The sequence below is a fragment of the Takifugu rubripes genome, chromosome 15 (assembly GCF_901000725.2).
Source record: "Takifugu rubripes chromosome 15, fTakRub1.2, whole genome shotgun sequence".
NCBI lineage: Eukaryota > Metazoa > Chordata > Actinopteri > Tetraodontiformes > Tetraodontidae > Takifugu > Takifugu rubripes.
Window position 1 is genome coordinate 7485307 of NC_042299.1, and position 21210 is coordinate 7506516.

General features: G+C 47.1%; 5 protein-coding genes and 2 non-coding genes across 8 annotated transcripts; 3 read left to right on the forward strand and 4 right to left on the reverse strand.

Annotated features, from left to right (window-relative positions):
* The first annotated feature begins 616 nt into the window (after nt 1-616).
* On the forward strand, nt 617-8247 carry fam53c (family with sequence similarity 53 member C). Of its 2 annotated transcripts, none has more exons than XM_029848017.1 (5): nt 617-963; nt 2415-2773; nt 2847-2904; nt 3495-4498; nt 4583-8247. In XM_029848017.1, exons 2-5 carry the CDS (start codon nt 2696-2698, stop codon nt 4871-4873), a joined length of 1431 nt encoding a protein of 476 aa, XP_029703877.1. In that variant the 5' UTR covers nt 617-963; nt 2415-2695; the 3' UTR covers nt 4874-8247. The 2 variants fall into 2 exon arrangements, with proteins under 2 accessions (XP_029703877.1, XP_029703878.1); XM_029848018.1 differs by lacking the exon at nt 617-963 and adding an exon at nt 1265-1564.
* hspb9l (heat shock protein, alpha-crystallin-related, b9-like) lies at nt 8208-9365 on the reverse strand. The gene has a single exon (XM_003970887.3). The coding sequence runs from the start codon at nt 9231-9233 to the stop codon at nt 8601-8603; it is 633 nt and encodes a 210-aa protein (XP_003970936.2). The 5' UTR covers nt 9234-9365; the 3' UTR covers nt 8208-8600.
* A 355-nt stretch (nt 9366-9720) lies between these two features.
* trnaa-agc (transfer RNA alanine (anticodon AGC)) lies at nt 9721-9793 on the forward strand. The gene has a single exon. It is a non-coding gene; the product is annotated as a tRNA-Ala (tRNA).
* Nucleotides 9794-10820: 1027 nt separating this feature from the next.
* Nucleotides 10821-13835, forward strand: LOC101064926 (early growth response protein 1-B-like). The gene is made up of 2 exons (XM_003970888.3): nt 10821-11601; nt 12104-13835. Exons 1-2 carry the CDS (start codon nt 11412-11414, stop codon nt 13396-13398), a joined length of 1485 nt encoding a protein of 494 aa, XP_003970937.2. The 5' UTR covers nt 10821-11411; the 3' UTR covers nt 13399-13835.
* A 1194-nt stretch (nt 13836-15029) lies between these two features.
* Nucleotides 15030-15102, reverse strand: trnav-cac (transfer RNA valine (anticodon CAC)). Its single transcript has one exon. It is a non-coding gene; the product is annotated as a tRNA-Val (tRNA).
* A 30-nt stretch (nt 15103-15132) lies between these two features.
* Nucleotides 15133-18617, reverse strand: LOC101076059 (heterogeneous nuclear ribonucleoprotein A/B). The gene is made up of 9 exons (XM_003970853.3): nt 18490-18617; nt 17396-17584; nt 17097-17265; nt 16742-16900; nt 16517-16648; nt 16338-16431; nt 16017-16148; nt 15761-15853; nt 15133-15627 (listed from the first exon to the last, which is right to left on the reverse strand). Exons 2-8 carry the CDS (start codon nt 17560-17562, stop codon nt 15783-15785), a joined length of 924 nt encoding a protein of 307 aa, XP_003970902.1. The 5' UTR covers nt 17563-17584; nt 18490-18617; the 3' UTR covers nt 15133-15627; nt 15761-15782.
* Nucleotides 18618-19336: 719 nt separating this feature from the next.
* LOC101076289 (maternal B9.10 protein-like) lies at nt 19337-21079 on the reverse strand. The gene is made up of 4 exons (XM_003970854.3): nt 20606-21079; nt 20234-20371; nt 19902-20172; nt 19337-19828 (listed from the first exon to the last, which is right to left on the reverse strand). Exons 1-4 carry the CDS (start codon nt 20776-20778, stop codon nt 19616-19618), a joined length of 795 nt encoding a protein of 264 aa, XP_003970903.2. The 5' UTR covers nt 20779-21079; the 3' UTR covers nt 19337-19615.
* Nucleotides 21080-21210: the final 131 nt, after the last annotated feature.

Here is a 21210-nt window from a genome sequence, read left to right on the forward strand (position 1 = left end):
TGGCGTCATTTGTGGCCGTTTCACGCTGAACTTTAGAGTCCTTGTTGCATTTTTGTGGATATCTATACAATAAAATCACATCACGATATGTGCTGAATATCCACCGCTTAAAAGCTGCCATGAGTCTAAAACTATGATTTTTGGTTTGAACAAACACCATAAATCACGCCCTGATGGTGAATCTGAGTTCAGCAGCCGCAGACAAAAGTGCATGTGAGGTTATTTAATTCATCGTGCGGTGTCAGATAACCCGGCTCTCCACATGCTGCTGCTGCCGCTGCCTCCTGGCACCTGAGGGGCCAGTGAATCTCGCCATCGTTTTTACAGTCTCCCTTACCGCTGTACACGTCCCAAAAATCGAGATAACTGACAACCAACCCAGACATCCACGGACAGGGTATCAGCTGTTGTAAACAAGCCGCTGTGAGCCAGCGCGCATCAAAACTACAACACCCATAAGCCTTTGCGGCACTTCAGCGAGTATATTTTTGCATTCGCTGATAAATTTGCGCGCATTTGCTGGTGTTTTGTATTAATGTTGACCGCTCGATGTGTTTAGAGTTGATAGGATGATAAAAATAAAATAAGCGGCAGGTGCCGACGGTGCCGAGGTGTATCGCCGCCCCTCCTCCCCTCGGCTGGCACCGTAAATGTTATTTATGAATGTCCACCGCTCACGGGCGTGTGCGCGCACAGTCTATCATCATGTTTTCATAATTACAGGATCGTGGGTATCAACCGTGACCGACACCTGAGTCCGTCTCGGACCCTTCAGCGGCACAGCCGTGCGGTCAAATCCGGACTTTAATTCATCCGCGGTGCGTTTAGTGCTGACGGCGGCGGCAGGCGGAGCGGCGCGTTCGGCTCGTCAATAATACTACTGGGTCAATATACCGAGAAGCGCCGCCGCATCCAACGGAGCCGCCTCACACCGTTTCCCCCGGAGGTGCAGCCCCGTCAAAGGTAAGCGACCGAGAGAGACCGCTCGTCTCCCCGCTTGCGATAGCTAGCTACTCGGTGCACATCCATCCCGCAGCATCACGCCGTGTTTTTCTCCGCTCACGCTGCTCACAGAGCCCGCAGGCCGACCAGACGTATAAACGCCACCGTTATTATTGTTATTGTTATTATTATTGTTGTTGCCGTTGTTCGCCAGCGCCGACCCTCCGTGACTTAATATGCGGGAGGCTTTGGGGTTTAATGCAGGACTGACGCCCCTGGTTCGAATGTCTGAAGGGAAGAGCGCCAGACGAGAACATCCCTGTGATATCCACAGGGTTTGTTTGTGAAATCACCGCAGCTAACCGCTAGCCGGCTAACGCAGGGCAGGTCAGCGAGCTGCCGTTAGCTAGCTGCTGCCCCTGGATGCGAGCAGGCGGTCAGCCGAGCTCCTGTTATTAGATACCCAGACTAATCCGAGTCCCAGGAGGCAGCGGGGTTTTCGGGGAGGGACGCTGTTCCATCGGCTGGTTGCATATCGGCAAGCAAAATGGCTGCAATAATTGAGCCGACCTTGAATGCAATAACAAGATGACATATTATTTTTAGCAAGCTAACTGTACAGGTGATGTTGAGCTGCATGGCAACGCTAACGCGGTGATGTAACCGGCAGCTGCCCTACTACTGCAAATACACACCGCCTTATCCTGCCGCAAATGCAAATCAGAGTGACATTGTCCTAAATGTTTTACGCCAAAGCGCGGCATTCCCTTCCATTCTTAATCCTAATCTTAATTTGCATGGGGTTTGGGTTCCGTAATTCAAAACAGCGAGATCTTGTGGCGTACGCTAATAGTAGCTGGGGATGTTCAGCGGCCATCGCCGGATCGGCTGCGCTCAGGCTGCACAATGGCCTCCGCTGCCAGGGACAGCTTGTCATCGGCGAACAGTAGTGGCATTATTTAACCACAACACACCACGTGTTGAATCTACTGCTGCAGCCGCATCAGAATGAGGCTGCAGCGCAGTTGTGGGTCTCCCTTTATTGGTGGCCTCTGACCCCATCCGCACCTGGAGCCAAAGGTCGAAGGAGACCATCACAAGCGGCCGCCTGATGTGTGGCGTGGATTGGAGGAACGATATAGAAGGAATTTAGAATGTTAGAGATGCTCGAACTAGAATTCTGTTTGGTGCACAACACCAATGTGAATCACTCGAACAGTTGTACTATCATTTAGCACTGGGGTGGGTAGTCAACATGTCGCCTTGACTATTTCCTTTCTTATTTTTGTGATAAAGGACAGGAAACGTGTGAATGAGGACAGATCACATGTTCGAGTGTTGAATGTTGCATTTATCCGTGCATAATCAGCGTATTGAAGATTATTAACCTGTGGCGTGAGAAAACGTTTCAAGTGATTGATTCAAATCTGTGGTGCCGCTGTGCCCACATTAATAGCATCCTCCCCCTCCAGGTATGTTGCCAGGGGCAACAGTTGACTGACCATGTGCTTCTGAGAGTGGGCGGGGCTACCGAGCCCTGAGGAAGTAAGGTGGAGAGGGAGAATTAGCCCTTTCCCAACTTTCTTGCTGGACGGACCAAACGGACAGACGTACAAACAGGCGTGGCTCTCCCTTCCCGCCTCCTCTTCCTCTCCCTCTCCCCCTTTCCTTCCCAGTTTCTCCCATCCCTGCTCTTTCCAGCTCATCCCCACCTCCTTCGCCTGTCTCCCCCCTCCTCCCCTGCCACCATGCTATGGTTACGCAGCTGGCGGAGACCCTAAGAAAGCAGACTCTGGAAGGTGACCCTGCTCAGCCAGGGGACTACTACCTGGTGAGTCCACCTCCAGATCTTTACATCACAGCAGGTCACTGAGCTTTAGGTCTAATATCTAACTTTCTTCAAGTCCCTGCTGGACCCCAAAACCCTCACAGAGTGCTGGCCCCCAGATGGCTTGATGCCTGGTAAGTAAATTAAGATCAACCTCAGATTTTTTTCGTAGCTGAAGGGCTGCGTTTGTCTTTGCTTCAGCCCGGCACATTCTTCATTTTCTATTTCAGCACCCACAATGTTTAAATAGCAAACACATTTGTGCCTGCGTGCGTGCTCCCAGGCACGTTGGTCTTTAAACGAGGTGTGGTCCGGCACGTTGTTGGACTGTTATTGTGAGAAACAGGAAAACAACAGACGCCGGTCCGAAGCCTCTCACAGCGACTGTAAGGGGGTGTTACAGGAGTAGGATCAGCACCACGGACAGCACCACATCACACCGGCCTGGAAAACTCTAGCGTTTCCGTCCTATATTTTCTTTTATCAAACGTGCTTTAGTCTTTTATACCACAGTGATTACAGGGTTTAATTAAGTCAGATCAAACTGAATTGAGCTGTCAAAAGAAGCCCCTCTAACATCTCAGAATGCGACCAAGTGCCTCTCTGGAGTCACCTGCATTAAATCATGAAAATCTCTATTTCACAACAATTTATTTTTGATGGTCACACTTTGCTTCTCTCATCATTTTTATATTTATGTTTCTTCATGTGTTTCTTCGTGCAGAGAGCAGTTACTGGCAGCTCTGCCCTCCCTCCAAATCTGGCCTGCAGGGGGGGTTACTGAGCTCTAGTTTCCCCCCTGGCCCCGTGCCCCTTGTGCCCCCAGATGCTCACCTCCCAGAGGGGGGTGACCCCGTGGACGGGGCCTCCTCTCAGTCCCAGCACCACCGGCCTCTGGTGCCCAGCACCTCTGCATCTGAGCTGTCCCTCCCTGGACCCCCAGCACCTCCACCCGGTCCTGGGCCCCCTCCACCGCCACCACCACCCCCTAAGCGCCACTGCCGTTCGCTGTCGGTGCCTGAGGACCTGTCTCGCTGCCGCTACACGTGGCGACCCAGTGCATCGCGGGTCTGGACTCCTGTCAGTCGCCAGCAGTGCCATGGGGCAGCAGGAGGTGGGGTCACAGGCGGGGGATCTGGGGTGGGAGGAGGAGTTATAGGGGCAGGAGTCGCAGGAGGAGGACCCTGTCCTCTCCGTGCTCCGAGTTCGTCTTTGAACTCATCGTTGCATTCCTCATCCAGCCCCACCTTCTTCAGCCTGGCACTGTCTCCAGACTCCCCGCTGCCCTGGAGCTTTCCCTGGGACCCCAGTGAAGCAGCAGCGGGGGGAGGAGCCTGCTGCTGCTTCTTCCCCTCCCCTTCTTCTTGTTCCTCTTCGCCTTCTCCCCTTCATCCACCTCCACCTCCCCAGAGGCGTTTCTCCCTCTCCCCCGTGCTCATCAGAGACTCTGCGGCTTCCACGTTCCTTCCTCCGCCTCCTGTGCCGAGTCAAGCAGTGGTACCTCCGCCAGGCTACTCCACCGGTGCAGCCCGGGGGGGCCCCGTACCCGCCTCGCCGTCCTCAGCCTGCAGCACACCGTCGTCTCTGCGTCGCAGCCTGCCGCCACAGCTGCCGCGCTGCCATTCACAGCCCTGTGACCTTCTGCTGCTCAAACCCGGTCTGAAACGACGCCGCGACCCCGACAGACCCTGCGCTCGACCCGTTCTCGACTTTACCAAGATGACTCAGGTAATGGCAGCTCAACCCCCCCCCTGTCTTTTTCTCCACTAACCTGTCACGGTTGAGAGATTTTCCGTCTTCCTCCTCTTGCAGACCCGCAGTATTGACCCCCAGTGTTTGGAGCGCGGCGCCAGGTTCGTCTGCGGCGGCGACGTCTGCATGGGCATGGAGGCCTTCATGGGGGACTTCCGGCGTTCCTGCTCGCCGGCCGAATGCCTGGGCAGGACGAGCATCGGGCCGCTGAGCGAGAGCGACGAGGAGTGCCGCGAGGATGATGATGATGACGACGGGGAGGAGGAAGCGGAGGAGCGAGAGGCGGCGCAGCAGGCAGTATTTGAGAGGGATTGTACAGAACTGGACTTGAACTTAATAGAAGAAAACTGATGCATTTGTAAATTGAAGGCTGTGATCTGTTTAAAGTTTATCATTTAGTTTTCTTTCGAAGTTATGGGTACCCTCCCTTCTTCATCTCAATACTCCGCGCCTCCTTCCACCAAACAGCAAAGCTCTCAGGAACAACGCCTTCTCTCACTGGCTGAGCTGCGGTAAACGAAGCCGGTCGACGACAGCGATGACGTGACTGCCAGCGGCCAAGGCTCAGCGCTCGGTGTCCTCCCGGCTGCTTTCTTAGGAAAGCCGTTTGTAAGTGGGGATTTTGTAGAAAGTAACTCTGGTCGCCTGTGATGAGAAGCAACCTAAACACTGTGAGTCCAGTCAGCACTTTGTCTTCCTGCACCTGGAACAGAATCAGCCCACGGACGCCGCTCGGGGGTCCGAAGGCCAGATGCAGAGTTCTCCCTCTCCTGTGACTGGACTCAGACTGTCCTGGTTCTTCTTAGCGTCCAAGTGTCTTCCAACACACAGCAGCTGAGTCTGTAACACACTCCAGTCTGATCAGGCCGCTCTACACCTCCTGCCCAAAGCACAGTCGCCACGCCTGCCCCACAGCTCTGAGACGTCAACTCGGCTTCAGCTTCCGCCCAAATTATCAGAGCAGCTCGTGCGCAGAGCAACGAGCAAACCCAGAAATGCAGTATGTGACATTAACAAGTGATTCTTGAAGGGCATCTGGAAGGATGGGTCATTGTCTGTAAGGCCTCGGCGTGGCGATGTGTTCAGGTCTGGTAGCTACTGATGCTGTCGCTCACCTGAGTGTTCACACATTACCGAAATACACCCTTCACCGCCGAACACTGCACACACTCCTGCTAACCCCCCCCACCCTCTGTGTGTGTGTGCCTGTGTGTGTGTGTGTGTGTGTGTGGATCCACCTGGTGGTCGTGCGACCTGCGTTCAGATCGAGTCCTGATTGAATTTGTCCACACTGCCACAGGAGCTGTGCAGAGGAGCATTCAAATAAAAGCGCCCGCACAGACGTTACATATTTAACGGAAAGAACAGGCTGAACTCGGGATTTCAAATGTTTCGGCATTTAGGTGTCTTGATGACGAAGACGCACAGAACCACCAGGTGTGAAAGAAACCCGCTTGCATCTAAATACCTTTAAGATCTGGATTATTTCCCTGTGGTTCTGTCTCACGGGCATAACCACAAACTGCACATTTAGGGTCGACAGTGTTTCACAGTATTGCTGACTTCACATGTATTAAGGACCACATTTGATGTATTTCCCCCTTTTTTTTAAAACTCGGATTTAAACTTTACATTCCTGCTGATAATTGAAGCCTGTCTAGCAGGTACTAGAGCGATTTCATCCTTTGTAGGCAGCCATTTTCTTTCTGATTATTTTTGCACAAATCAGCCATCCCTGTAATCAGGCGGTTCTATGTTGTTGTCGTTTATTTTGGGCTCTTTGGCACTCTGGCATCCTTAAGTTGACGGTTAGCTGCAGACAAGCATCTCTGTGTGGTGCTATAAAAGCAGAAGACAATCAGAACACACAGAAACTTTACTCGAAAGCCTCCTGAGTTTAGTCGCTGGCTCTCTGCTTCCAGATATGGAAATTATGGATGCACCATTTACCTGCTTGTTATTCATCTGTAAATGTCAGCAGCAAAACATCAAACTTGGCTTAACTCTGTACATCAAAGGGTGCAGTTGGGTTTACAGATATCATCAGCAGTAACTCATAAACAGAAGTGATTAAGTTATTATCACATGGTTCTGTTACTGTGCATCCTAATTAAATTGTCTATAATTGAGTCTAAAAGGTTCAATAACTGAATTGTTTTGTTTCTAATGCATTGTGGCAACTGTTGGTGGGTCAGAAATTTGGGAAAATACGTTGGTGTTTTGACTTGAACATAGTTTTCTTTAGAAGTGAGATGTTGAGTTTGTGTTAATAAAGAAACAGGGTTTGGTTTAAGTCAGGACGTGGTTGGTCTAGTTTAGTGCCCTCACTGGAGTTAAATTCTGTTCCGGCTCTTTAGAATCAAAAGGACAGACCTGCATCTTCTGCTCATTCGACCATAAGTAATAATTAATGCAATCATCAACCTTTCGCTTTGTCTGTTGCTTGTTTAAGACCAAAACTAGGAGACACAGTTGTGCCTTATTTAGTGTTGATTTTCAAACCTAAGCATGCTAATGCAATCCAATAAGGCAGTTAATGTAGATGCATCTTTTAAACATGAGCTTGTCCATGTAGTAATTGAGCTGGGGGGGGTCTGTGTTTGGACACCTTCACTGTCTTTTTAAAAAAAATTATTATTTTTTGCTATGCTAGACGAACCACATCCTGACTAAAGACCTCTGGCTCAAAAAATGATACTCATTTCCTCCTGACAAGACAAAGACTTGAGATGTACTCTTGAGTAAAACGTCGCTCCCATGTGGTCTAAATTAGCAGTCAGAAATGTGCGATCAACCAAAGGAAATTACAGCGTCATGCTCTCCAAAGGGCCTCATTCGCATGCTTACAAACACACGCCCTCTCGCCCCCGGACCTCCATTTTAAGGGTTACACCCTCAAGGCCTTTGAACAGCAATGTGACCGTCTGACAAATAGGGGATCCGCTACAGACGTGAGCCCCACTGGTTTGTTTACATTTTATATCTTGTGCTCGGTCATCATCTGCTGTCATCAGCCAGGCGTTGGTCTCGAGGTCGAGTCTTGTTGGTTGGCAAAGGCCTTTATTGTAACTGAGGGGACGAAAACAAGGATGCCCCCTGCAACATGTCCCTTTAAACCACTCACTGTTCCCATAATAGACATCTACATATCCATTCTTAACACACACACGCACACATGGTCCCTCTAATACACACTCTCTCATCACCCTCCCCGCTCCACTCCACCGCCCCACCCCCCTCCCAAGGGTTTGTTTCCGTTGATGGCTTCGTAACACAGAACATAAGCCTTAACTGAACATATTCTACTATTCTGTAAATCAAATTGTTAAAAAGACAAAAGGAAAAGACTAAGTCTAAAGGAGAAGTAAAGGAAACATGTACTGTAGCTGTTAATTTTTTAGTCCCTCTCTTCTTCATTATTTCCTGCTTATCTTTTTTTTTCTTAATATTTCTATGCTGATGTCTGAGTGAGATTAGGTGCTGGAGAGGCTCATTCGCATCTAAAAAAAAGAATAAAAATAAAAAAATTGAATCTTCAGGTGACAAGAGGAGCTGTAAATGGACAAGCAGTTGTGTACAAAGTAGACAGAGAGACTCAGACATCTCATGTCTTTTAGAAATGTTTTTTATTGTATGTGATTTAAAAAAAAAAAAAAAGACGACCACATGGTAATTTGAAAAGCAGTTTGTGAATAAATTAAGTTTATTGAGAATTATTTTACAAAGAAAACAAACACTGGTGTCCTGTGATTATTGTCATCTCTACTGTATCATTCATAAGTCATTGTTTTTTCTTTTACAAGACAAGTGGATTGACCTTAGCTGCACTTTTATTTCAAGATTAGTTACAACATTACAACATTAATTATATTTAATCTAGTGGGGGCAAAATGGCATAAAGTAGTGTAAATTTACCACTTTCCTACAACTGATTCATAATATTCATGTTAATCATCAACAGCATGTTGGCATATTAAACAACATTAAGTCATAAACTTGTGTTAAAAAGTCCTCTGAAGTGCAAGTAATAAATCCAGCGGAGCGTTCCCTCCTGGCACGGACCTAGAGAGGAGAAGCTTCAGTTTTTCTCAACGCTCTTCTCTGTGGAGGAGCTCTTGCTTTCCTCCGGCGTTCCACTGATAGCTGGAGCTCCAGTGATGCTGATGGGGATCACCCTCTCCTTTGCGTCACTCTCCGCTTTCTCTCGTGGTGCCTGGATCTGCAGCCGCCCGTCCACCAGTGAGCAGGTGACGGTCTCGGGGTTAACGCCTTCAGGCAGGTCAAACTCCTGTCTGAACTCCTGACATGTGTAAGAGTAGGAGCCCTTGTTGTCCTCCTTCTTCTTCTCCGTCTTGCCACTCACCCTCAGCTTCCTGCCCACCTGTTTGACAGAGAGCTCCTGCGGGGTGAAGTCCTGAGTGTCCAGGCTGAGAGCAAAGTTGTGTGCATCTTTGGCCACCTCCTGGAAAGTGATCGGCTTGAGGGACCCTGTCAAACTTGAGGTGCCGTCAATCTCCTCAAAGATCTTCTGGTGCAGCCGCTCCATGTATTCCATGCTCTGCCTCATCTCTTGCATGTGGCGGATCATCTCCTGCTCAATGTGGTAGAAAAGAGGCCTTGTCTCTGGCCACAGGCTTCTGACAGGCCAGTGCAGGTCCAAGAAAGGCCTCACGGCGACGGTAGAAGGCTGGAAGACGCTGGCGCTCAACATCCTGGCGATCAGAAGAGGTGGAGGTCGGTTTTCAGAATCGAAGCTTGCTTCTGTCTGGAGTCCGTCTGTGTGTCTGGCTGATGTCCTCTCCACGCTGCTTATATACAGGCACAGACGACACCAGAAACTTCCAGCAGCATTCTTTTGAATATGAGTGCGTGGTACATGCGCGTCTGTGCTCATAGTCTAAATACAGCATGGCTGGTATTCCTGCAGCCTGCTGCCACATACCGACACACAACAGCTTTGTTCTATTTCTGCTGTCGGAATTCTGTCATCGTCTTTATAAAGCAGGGGAAGTCATACAGTGGAAATTTGTATGATGAATTGTAGTAGAGGATTTAATGTACGATGGTAGTTTTACCTATTTCTTCTGCTATAATCTCAGCGTCGTGGACCATTTAAAATTCATAAAATTCATTCATTTTCCATAAGTTTTCCATATGAGAAGATATAAATATGTTACTTTTATTTATGTACACAGACTGGGGGATTAGCTCAAATGGTAGAGCGCTCGCTTAGCATGCGAGAGGTAGCGGGATCGATGCCCGCATCCTCCAAGGTGCCTTTTTGTTTTTTGTCTTTTGCCTCTAAGTATCTACACACGCCCCTTAATTTCGATCTTTTCAAGATCAAGGTCCCCACACTATCATAACATCGCCAAAATCACGTTGATTGGCTCGTACGTTGAAAATGTAATTTTGCTAGCTTAACACGCGGACAGATAGTCGCTAGCGATCAGACATAAAGACAAGACATAAAGACAAGACATATTTTTTCCCAGTGAAACAGCGATGTCCTTGTCTACTGGACCACATGTCATTAAATGACCAAACTATCTGATGTGAAGCGCTTTGGTAACTGAGGGGTATGGAATGAGGAAAAGGCAGCAATCACTCCCAAACCAGTAAACCATAAATACAGCACACACGTACAACAGTTACTGGCATTAAACTAAATTACTTCGCCCAACCAGGCGTTTATATAACTGCCGTAAATTGATAACGACCAAAAAACCCAACGAACGTCAAGCTCTGCATTGAATGTGTAATGTCTCCCTCTACCGGCAGGAAGCCTCTACTACTAGAATCTGAACGAATGAACGATCAGACCCGGGTTTGGTTTCTATTTATGAGAAATGCAAACCACTTCACTTAATTATTGTATTACCTAATGGAGTCCACCAAGAGGAAATCCATAAAACTTTTTTCATTCACTGATGTCGTTTACGTTTAATCGACCGAATGGTAAATTGTATAGATATATTGAGATTCTGTTGAATTGCGTGTTGTGATTTTGTATTAGAAATAAGAATATATTATATGTTATGACTAGATAAATACGAATGTTCAACAGAATATGAAACATTGTCCAGGTTTACTGAAAGAAAGTGTGTCTTCTTTGACCGCCCCGACCAGGTCCTATATAGTCAAAGGCTGGGCCTCCGTCAGCAGTTTGACAGGAAAAAACCCAAATAAGGTCCAAGGAAATGATGACGTATCCATGTGACGCGACATGAAAAAAAAATCTGAGCCGTGATGTGTCTCTGGTGTTTCCGGCCATGGCGGCTGGCGCGGGTCCGTGTGCGGCTCCGTAACGGCTGCGAAGATCCATGAGACAACAATCGACGGGCTGGCCTGACGTCAGGACTCCGCAGTACCGTTCACGCTTCAGAAAACCGCAACACAAAGAACTCAAACAGCAGGGGAACGGCGGTGTGCACCCGGGCTGCACGCTCGCCTTTCTGACCAAATATGGGCTTCCCTCGTGCCTTATTTGGGGAAGTACGTCACGCAGGAGTCTATATAAATCCGGGAATCCTCAAAGTGGGACGCTGACAGCTCTAGTTGAAGTTGCTCCTGTCTGCCTGTCCACATAAACACCAGCAGGAGGTAAACACTTGTTGATGTTTACTTTCCTGATGACAACATTCTCAAACATCTTGCTAAGATAGGTGAAAACATCTTGTCCCGGGATCCTGGAGCCCGGACCTGAACAGCATTGGCTTCCTCCGGGCATCGACGCCCCCGTCAGCAGCAGCAGCAGAAGCAAAACCCCTCTCCGCGTGTATCGGGAGCGGACACCGGCTCATCGGAACAATCCAGCACCCAGGAGCTCCATGAGCCGTTGAAGTCGACACCAGTCCCCGTTGATTGTAGCTCTTCTTCCTCCCGAGATATGGCAGCAACAAAAGCGGAGATGCTCTTTCCTGAGCCCCTGACTTGCGTGCCCGCACCTCTCTCGCCGTTGGACGGCTACTCGAAACTAGAGGAGTTGCAGATGCTGCTGCAGAACGCCGCAGCGGGAGGTTCGCTGCTGGCCGCGGAGGCAGCCGGCCTGCTGAGCGGGGAGTGCGCAGAGTACGGAGGTGAGGATCGTGCGGTGTCTGCACAGTGCTGCGGGAGATTTGTCTTTATGTTAAGATGCATGGCGACTGCTGTTTAATCTGTTTTTAATGCAGAACTAAGTTTTGCCTGTTGTTGAGAGTATTTTCATGTTGTAAATGATAGTGTCAAAGTCAATTATTAAAGGCAAAGTCAACATTTTTGGGATTTTTTTTGTCCTTAACATTTAGCAGAGTTTATGTCTCTTGATTGCATTGCTCTGCTTTTATTAACATTTGCAAAGAGAAATAAATAGAACCTCTTTCTGCGTCATGATTCCATCAAGTTATGGATACTTGGTTGGAATTTAGGATTAAGATTGGCATCTAAACTATTTCTAACATTGAAAATAAAAATGATTATCAGATATTTAGCTGCATTTAGGCGATACTCCCTGTAGCCACTCAGATTTGGTCAATTCTCACTTGTCTTATATAATTATTCAGAAGCCCTTGTTGACAAAACGTTTTTTTTTTCCTCCTTCAGACCTTCTGTTAGACCTCCCCGACCTGCAGAATCTTCCTCCTCCCACCCCACGCCTCCCCCCTCTGGCGTACAGTGGCCGCTTCACCTTTGAGCCGTCCACGTCAGTTTCCGGCGGCAGTGGCCTTTGGGCAGAGCCTCTCCTCAGCCTCTTCACCGGATTGGTCAGCATGGCAGCTTCGCCCTCCACAACCAGCAGCTCATTATCATCACTGACATCATCACTGACATCATCACCACCACAGTCCCAACCAGGCTTCAGTGCTGTCCAGGACAGTGGTTGTAGCAATGATGGCACCTCAGACTTGCCAACATACACCACTGCTGCGGGCCCCAACCTTCTTTCTCCTGTTTCCATTACCCTGCCAGCCCCCCAGAGCCTGCAGCCACAAGGCTCTCCTCCTGCCTACCCCACCTCCAGGATGGGCCTCCAGGCATCACCTGTGGTGGTACCAATGCTACCAGATTATCTGCTGTCCAAGCAGCCGCATGATGGCAACCTTAGGTCGGCCCTGGACCACAAGCCTCCACAGAGCATGATTCCTCTGCCACTGCAGCCTCCACTCACACCCTTGTCCACCATCAAGGCCTTCTCCTCTCAGATTCAGCCACAATGCTCTGTCTCTTCCCCCCAGGCTCACGTCCCAAAATCAAGCCGAAGCAAAAAGGTTTCCACCAGTCTTCAGTGCAAGGTGCCTCCTCACGAACGGCCATATGTCTGTCCGGCTGAAGGCTGCACTCGCCGTTTTTCGCGTTCTGATGAGCTGACGCGCCATCAACGCATGCACACGGGACATAAGCCATTCCAGTGCCGCATCTGTATGCGCAATTTCAGCCGCAGTGACCACCTTACCACTCACATCCGCACACACACCGGAGAGAAGCCATTCGCCTGCAGTGAGTGTGGACGGAAGTTTGCTCGCAGTGACGAGCGCAAGCGGCACACCAAGATCCACCAGAGGCAGAGAGAGCGGAGAAATGACAGGAACTCCTGCATGTCTCCTCCCACCAACAACCCCCCTTCTTACTCTTCACCTCCCACTTCTTCCCCTTGCTCCACATACTCCTCCCCAGGTCACAGTTCCTCCTCACCTGCTGTCTTCCACTCCTCATCCACATCCTCCTTCTCCTCTCTTGGCACACAAACCACCTCCCCCTGTTTCACCTCCCTCTCTCCCTCCACAGCGTCACAGGTCTACTCCTCCTCCCTGTCCCCACACATGTACTCCTCCTGCTCCTCGCCGATGGGAAGTCCTGAGTCAGAGGTTGCATCTCCCTACAGCTCAAACATCTGCTGAGAAAGACATTTCCTGCTGAACCTTATGCTGAAAATCGGACATCATCAAACTACACGTTTTGGCCAATGTTCTCTGGGTCAAAGGCTAAAGGTCACACAGAAAAGTGTTGGAGGGAGTAAACAAATCCATGTTTTTGGACATCTGTCACATGAATTGGAAGCTTCAGCACTGATTAAAAACTGAAGTTTTGGGACTTTAAATCCTCTGATTGCACAGTGTTTTAAATTGCATCACTGTGAACACGAGCGCTTTTACACGTGGGAATTGCATTATTAATGTTTACACTTGTACAGTAATTGACACCTACTGTGTAGGTTTTGAGACATGTATATTCTTATTTGCTGGTCAGTGTTTGATTTTTATATGCAAAGTGTTTTTTGTGAAAGAAGAGAGATATAAAAATAAAAAGTACAAATTCCTCACTTTTGTTAAAAAAATTTATTTGCCTGCGTATGTGTCTGCGTGTGTCTGCATGTGTGTATGAAAGAGAGAGACAGGGAGAGAGAGATAACCAAACAGACAAATGGTTAAAAGCATGAGGTTAAAAGTTTGTGGCGATGACGAAAGAGGCTTGTTGTGTCAAAGGTCCAAAAAAGATCTTTCAGGCCAAAAGTCTGAACATTTACAGTCATTTTGATAGTGTTGTTAACAAATGATGACAAGCAATAGGGGGCAGAATGATAGAATTAATTATTTGTATATCATGTATAACATGAAAATATTAGTTTTATACAGAGCTTCGGCCAACCTTAATTTGCAGGTTAACATCGTTGAATATTAGCCTTAAAAATGGAAATAAGAATGGAAATTCGCTGTTTAAACAGCAAAAAGGAAGAGTGTGGAGGGGAGGAGGGACGTGAACTATCACTATCACTTCTGGCCAGCCAGGAAAAATAACACAGCTTCAGCCCAAATTTGGCGTTTCCTGTGACTGCGGCGGATGTTCCTTTTACCAAATATGGATGTTCCGTTCCTGTTGGAGGGAAAACCCGGTCATTGTGGGTGAGTTCAATGATATAACAATTTGACAGACGGGATCAGCCGGTCAGACTACTCGATCGAGTTTGTGCGTGTGCGCGCGCGTGCGCTCTGCCGTACAGATAAATCCTTTTGTGGTTCAATGTTCAAGAAACAAGTACGTACATACTCTACCGTGGTCCTTAAACACTACGGCTGGACTGAACACGTCCTGCTAACGGGCGCAGCATTCATACGTCACGGTCGTCCTAAAACTCTACGGATGTAATTTACTTTCGACCGCTGTTTGACGCCTTTTCACCATTTTGCGATTCACCAAAGTACTCCCTTCCCCGGAGCATCAAATTACGCTGCACTCGTACAACACTACGGTTGGATCTATATTTGCTCGCTAGTCGGCGCTGTTTCACCTTTTTTGCTCAGCGGCGCTGGTTCGGTTCAGTCGCAACCGTGAAGTGGTGCGGGGGGGCTCCTCATTTGACCAGGGCCGGGGGGCTTTTCAGTCCCACTTCATGTTTTTTGCCAGCACATCGAGAGCCTACCCGATCCCGCAGAAAAATGCTGCAGTAGATGGATAGATATTTAAATAGAATCTCGTCAGAAATAAAGAGGAAACCTGGGATACGATGACTTATTCCGAGCACACATAAAAGTGTTTCCGCCCGGTTTCGAACCGGGGACCTTTCGCGTGTGAGGCGAACGTGATAACCACTACACTACGGAAACAACTACTAGAAGTAAACCACACAGAGAATTGGTCAAACATAGTGTTTATGTATACCATTAAGAGTTAAATTATAGAAATGCAGCCTTTTTTAAACTCTACAATACAAACGATTTAACAACTTCAGATACATCCTGCCACAACCAAGTGGGACTAATCCGTTCCTGACATTTATTGCTAATGCTGAAAACACCACAAATGTTACCGAAAACAGTTTTTATTTGTCAAAAAAAGCCCCTTTACAGTGCCAAGATTTTCAACCTGTAAAGCCAGCAAACATGTAAAATACAAGCCATACAATACATTAGAATCAAAACAGGTACCAAAAAGTACAGTAAAAATTACACTTCCGTTGTTGGAAATGTGGCGGGGGGAAAAAAGAACAAAGGGAAAGAGTAAAACCTAAATATGATAGGATTAAAAAGAAAAAAAAAAATTACATTTCAGATGTTTTCTGTACAAATGGTCTTCTGTCATAAAAGAGGTCGAGTCATGCCCAGTGTGTCTGTGCAGCTGATGTCTGAATTCTGAGGGAGACACAAAACATCAACATTTCTATACATCTTAAACAGCCTGGGCCACTAACGCAAAATACTGTAGACTTCTGGCAAGCGGGAGAATTTTCCAGTGTAGGGGCGTGCACTCAGCAGCAGGACTTACTCTGCGCCACCGTTGTGGGTCATCAGTAGGGTTTGTAGCCAGTCTGGTGTCCCCCTCGTCTTGGAGTCTTCCCATAGTTGCCGTTGCCCTGGTCTGGGAGGCACACAGGTTCAAAATCCCCTCATGTTTGCAATTACACACACTACAGTTCAAACTGCAGAAAACACTGGTAGGTGAAGATTTTTCCAGCTAAATGACCTTTAATTCCATGGTGTGCTGGACTGTACAAAAGAGCAACACATTTATCTGTACTCACTGTAATCATATCCGGGACCGTAGCCATAGTAACCAGAGGCGTAGTCGTAGTTATTGTATCCACTATAACCACCGTAGCCATAGCCCTGGTTCCAGTTATTTCCATAGCCCTGATTCCAGCCCTGGTTGTTGCCTGGTTTGGGTGAAACTGTGTTAGAGCAGGTGGTGCCTTACCTGATGGTTTCTTTACAAATTAGTGTCATTAGCATGCAAGAGTGGGAACGCTGCCAGCTGTCATGGCAACCGGATGAAGAACACTTGTTAAAGTGATCCAATCCTGCGCCATCGTTGCCACTTGATTGTTCAGTGTTGATGCACTCACCTCCGTAGCCCCAGCCCGCCCGGCTTCCCCCTGAACGTCCTCTGTACTGCTGCTGCTGGTACACCTCTTTTGGTTGAGCAAGCTTTAGCTCACACTATGAAAAAAGGTCAGGAAAAACAAGATGTCATGCCTGGAACCACTTCAATTTATAGAACTGAGTAAAAGAGCTGATGTGGTACCCTGCTGCCTTCGATTGTGTGAAATTTGTTCTCCAGACACTTTTTAGCACTGGCCTCTTCTTTATACGTGATGAAAATGAAACCCCTCCTCTTGTTAGATTTGGGGTCAAGGGGAAGCTCAATGTTTTCAATCTGCAGAAAGACACTCACGTGAGGCCGATTTACAGAAAAGAAAATGTCAACTCCATGACAGAGTTGTATTGTCTTTAAGACAGTTTAGCTAACCTCTCCATATTCGCCAAAGTATTCCCTGATGTTCTCCTCAGTGGCCTCAGGGATTAACCCCCCAACAAAGATCTTTTTGACCGGCTCCTTCTTCATGGCCATTGCTCTCTTGGGGTCAATCAAACGCCCATCAAGCCTGTGTTCTTTCTGCTCCAGCACCTGTGGGCAGATGAAAATGACTTAAAGTCAGGAAATACCAACCAAAAAACACAAAAGATAAAAAACTAGCAATAGAAAAACGACTCAATGTAACACTCCTGATGTCAGAATCACTCTGGTCAACCGAATCTCCCATTTAAGAAATATCTGGGTGTACTTGAGCACAGAGGGTACAATCTGAGCATTATATGCATACCTTTTCTACACTGGAAGGGTCTTTAAAGAGGACAAAGCCAAAGCCTCGGGAACGGCCACTATCAGAGTCAAACTTGATGGTGCAATCAGACACCTCGCCAAATTTGGTGAAGTAGTCCTTCAGGTCCTTTTTACTTGTATCCCAGCTGAGGCCACCCACAAACATTTTACTGTAAATTTGGCAGAAGCAATAGAAAGTTAGAAAAGTTATTACATAGGTAGTTGATGCTCTTGCAATGTGCCATTTCATAGTTACTGAGCAATCATAACCTCACCAGCGTCAGGGAAATGAGCACTCACCCAGTATCCTCATCTCCTTTGGTGGCTTCGATCTTTCCTCCGTCTGCGTCATCACTCTGGTCTTCCTCTCCCATCATAAGCTCCTGTTCAACTTCATCCTGGCCATCCTTGCCTTCGTTCCCATTCTGGTCCATTGTCTCCATGAGGAGAGTCTCAGCATCGGCCATCCTGGCTGTAGGTTGTTTGAGACTGTCAAAGCACAAGACAAACATGCACTGATTACTTGGCATGCCTCTTATCTGCAGGCTGCAAAGGAAGTTAAGGGGAAACTTTAGTTTTCATTTAGTTTCGACCGGATAACCTTGTGAATGACAGGAACGCTTGTTCAGGTCGGAGGCTCACTCACAAACCAGACAAACGTTCACTGAAACTTCAGGTTCTGATCTTGACGGATTATCTTAACCGAGAATTTAAATACCAAAACGACCAAAACCCAGGTTTTTGTAAACGATGTACAACTATTGGATGTATATTATTCGAAATGACGGTTACATCGAAGCGTGCTTAAATTGCAGTTTCCCCCATTTAGATCCACTCGGAACCTTCAAATCTGAAATAATGAGCAAACGCTTAAATCCTACGATCCCTTAGTCAGAACTCATTCCCCCCCGGACACAACCCAGCTTCGACTTTAGTTTAACGGGGACAAGAGGTGCTAACGGCTAACAAAACAAAACACACCGGGACCCAATGCTGTTCAAGCGGACCGCGCTTTGATTCGTTAGCGCTCGCGGCAAAGCGCAGGCCCGGTAGCAGCTAGTCACCTATAACATATGTACAAAATTTCCACGATTCGCCAAGAATTAGAACGCATTTCTACGTCTTACCGTCTACACGAACAATAACTTTATTCGATTTACAATGAGCAGAGCGACCACTCGGTCAGCAAAACATCAATACGAGACTTTAGCGTGCTTAGCAACTTAGCAAGGGTGTAGCTAACAGACAGCTAGCTAGATTTCCTGCTATAGTGGCGATAAATTACAGCAAAAATTTGGCACCATAAAACCAAAATGGACTGGTCGTTGTCAGTATAAACCAATGCTCCATTGTAGATGTAAGTAATAATACAAAATAAAACAACATATTCTTACTTTAACTGTAGTATACCGGCGAGATACTCAAAATGGACCCTTTCCAAATTCACTGCTAACTCGTGGCAAGATATATATATAACCGGATGTGACTGACTTTACCCACCGTCCAATAAGGACTTCTTTGATTGGACAAGGAAGTCACGTCTGTAAATAAAGACAATACTCAATTGGTTGACCGACAAGACAACCGAATATTTTCCTGCTTCCTGTCCTACGTCTTAATGTGTAGCTTTTTAAAGATAACTTCTCAATGATGCGCAATTACAAAAGCTTGTTTTGTATATGTAACAAACGCGTTTTAATAACCATCGTATTACATCCTCGTCTCGTTTAGGTAGCAGATAAAAATATGACGCACACTGTCGAATCAGTTCAACTGTGCTTGGTAAACGCGGTTGGAAATAGTCTAAACAAGCTGCACTGCACAATATCTTCAGTGTTGTATGCTTTGTGAAACATAAGGATTTTGTGTTTAATAAAGTTTGTCATTGTCAAAAGCTCTGAGATAGTTTAAAACAAATAATGGGTCCCTGCCTATTGCACATATGCGCCAACAATGACGCATTGATATACATTAGGCCAAACAACGTCTATGGTGAGTTCACCGACATGTTTAGAGATGACTTGAACCAAACTTTAACCTGTTTTTAAGCAAACATAACTGGATTAGTGCCAAACTCTCTGCCTGAAAAGCTTTTTAAGATTATGGTCCTGAAAATTTTCAATTTGTCCTTTGCGAAATGGATCTTTGACAACAGTTGACCTAACTTTTTAAATATTTTATATGCATTTTAAATTTTTTCTTAAAATGGATGTTTAGTCAGGAAAAGAAGCAGGAAACAGGTTAGAACCAGAGCTGACGCAGACACGTTTATTTCTTTTCACCGACTGTTCAATAGTTACTTTATTCACGCTCACTTTAATTTTAGTTTAAAACATTTACAATGAGAACTATTTAAAATACTTCAATATTTCAAAGTTAAAAACATGCTGAAACAGCATTTTTAAATGGCTTTCATGGAACAACACAAATATCCAACCTGTAACTTTTTTCCCCCTCCAATTCCCAAGTTTTTTGTGCTTTGTCGTATCCACTAATTGCGGATCTGAGGCTCAGCTCATACTATGACCGGGACTTGCTGACCCAGTGGTACTTGTCCAGCCGAGGCCCTGTGAAGGTAAAAGTGGGCCGGTAAGGTTTGAAGCCCTTTTGGTTCAAGAACTGAGAGTTTTGCCCTCCGGCTGATGAAGCTTGAGGTGGGAACGGGTCTCCAGCGAAGGCCTTCCGTTTCTCCCTCAACCATGTTTGAGGAGCCCCAGGAGAAAACTCGCTGAACTGTGAGTAGGAGTCAGGAATTAAAAAGAATCCATTTTTATGTTGCTAACATTTGTGTGGCCCAAAGACATACCCGGTAGACACTGTTGGGGTTGCTAACGGTTGGAATTGTTTTGGGCTCAGAGTTGATTTGCTGGATGGGAACGGCACAGAGAGATGAGCTGCTGGTGCTCACGCTGCTGTCTGCACCACTACCCTCCTCGTCCTCATCCGAAGAGCTTCCCGATTGGACCTCAAGGCTAGCCCGCTCCACAGCGTCGTGGATGCGTCGGGAAAATTCCCCATCGCTGCGACGACAGCCATTCACCAGCGAGACAGAAAACGGAGCACTGTGCTCCCCATACCTGCAAAGACAACCCATCAAGATGATGGACAATTCTGCATCAAAGAATGTTTCGGACTCACCTGCAGGAAACCTCTCCGGGGTCCACCCAAACTGTCATTTCCTGAGGAAGACCCAGATCTTCGTAGCGCACCGAGCTTTTTTTGCAGGCCTGTTGGAGGATGGGGTCCTGCAGCCGGACCCGGTTCATACGCAGACATCTGATAAGTACAAAATGAGTTGGGAGATTTCCCATCATCCAGGAAACCCAGTGAAGATCTTTTAAAAACCTCTCATGTCACAGGCAAAACATCATAAGTGTGCAAACTGCAGTTCTGGGATTTGCCATGTTTCTACAGTAGCCTGCAATGGACAAACCACAGGGAGTCCAGCCGAAACACTTGTGTTTCAAATGAACTGCGGTGTTAAAATCTACAGCAGAAACACAGACTCACCTGTACGCCTGTCCTCTGGTGGGGGCGCTGGGATGCCAGTGACTCTTGTAGTTCTCAAAGAGAACAGAGGTGAGGGCCGCAGCGAAGCGCTCCCTGCCCTCATTATCCAGACAGCCATATCTCTTCACCAACCGGGCCACAAAGAACACAGCAGCAGCAATCTCCTCCTTCATGACTGTACACACTAACCCAAATCTGTACTGGTTTTAAAAAAAAAATCCTCTGGAGGATAAAAAACAGTGTAGGGAGATCCTACTGGTACAAAACCACATAAAACCACAGCATTACAACAGCTAAACAAACATGGTTGCTGCTGGAGCTCTAGCAAGAACTCTGACTTCCAATGAAGCAATTATCAAAACATGGGTTATTATTTTGAGTGTGTATGTGCATGTGTGTGTGAGCTGCTTATTAAAAGCCTCACATACAAGGTACTAAACAGTGGTTCAGTTGTCCTGATAATGAGACCACAGTTCAGCTGTGAGGGGAGCTCAAACACCTGAACTTCATTGGATTGATGAAACGCCTCGCTCAGCCCCTCTGGACACATGTTCCACAGGAAAAGGTCTGTGTAATCTATTGAAATGGCCTAAATCAGTGCTTGT

Bases quoted from the DNA above. Each gene is read 5' to 3' on its own strand.
- fam53c (XM_029848017.1), top strand. From the start codon at position 2,696: ATGGTTACGCAGCTGGCGGAGACCCTAAGAAAGCAGACTCTGGAAGGT. The intron at 2,774-2,846 runs GTGAGTCCACCT...ACTTTCTTCAAG, and splicing joins AGCCAGGGGACTACTACCTG to TCCCTGCTGGACCCCAAAAC. The intron at 2,905-3,494 runs GTAAGTAAATTA...TTCTTCGTGCAG, and splicing joins CCCAGATGGCTTGATGCCTG to AGAGCAGTTACTGGCAGCTC.
- hspb9l (XM_003970887.3), bottom strand. From the start codon at position 9,233: ATGTTGAGCGCCAGCGTCTTCCAGCCTTCTACCGTCGCCGTGAGGCCT.
- LOC101064926 (XM_003970888.3), top strand. From the start codon at position 11,412: ATGGCAGCAACAAAAGCGGAGATGCTCTTTCCTGAGCCCCTGACTTGC. The intron at 11,602-12,103 runs GTGAGGATCGTG...TTCCTCCTTCAG, and splicing joins GGAGTGCGCAGAGTACGGAG to ACCTTCTGTTAGACCTCCCC.
- LOC101076059 (XM_003970853.3), bottom strand. From the start codon at position 17,562: ATGGCCGATGCTGAGACTCTCCTCATGGAGACAATGGACCAGAATGGG. The intron at 16,649-16,741 runs GTTAGCTAAACT...GTCTTTCTGCAG, and splicing joins ACTTTGGCGAATATGGAGAG to ATTGAAAACATTGAGCTTCC. The intron at 15,854-16,016 runs GTGAGTACAGAT...TGTGCCTCCCAG, and splicing joins CGGTCCCGGATATGATTACA to ACCAGGGCAACGGCAACTAT.
- LOC101076289 (XM_003970854.3), bottom strand. From the start codon at position 20,778: ATGAAGGAGGAGATTGCTGCTGCTGTGTTCTTTGTGGCCCGGTTGGTG. The intron at 20,173-20,233 runs GTGAGTCCGAAA...TTGTCTTTGCAG, and splicing joins CCCGGAGAGGTTTCCTGCAG to GTATGGGGAGCACAGTGCTC. The intron at 19,829-19,901 runs GTATGTCTTTGG...TCCTACTCACAG, and splicing joins ACCCCAACAGTGTCTACCGG to TTCAGCGAGTTTTCTCCTGG.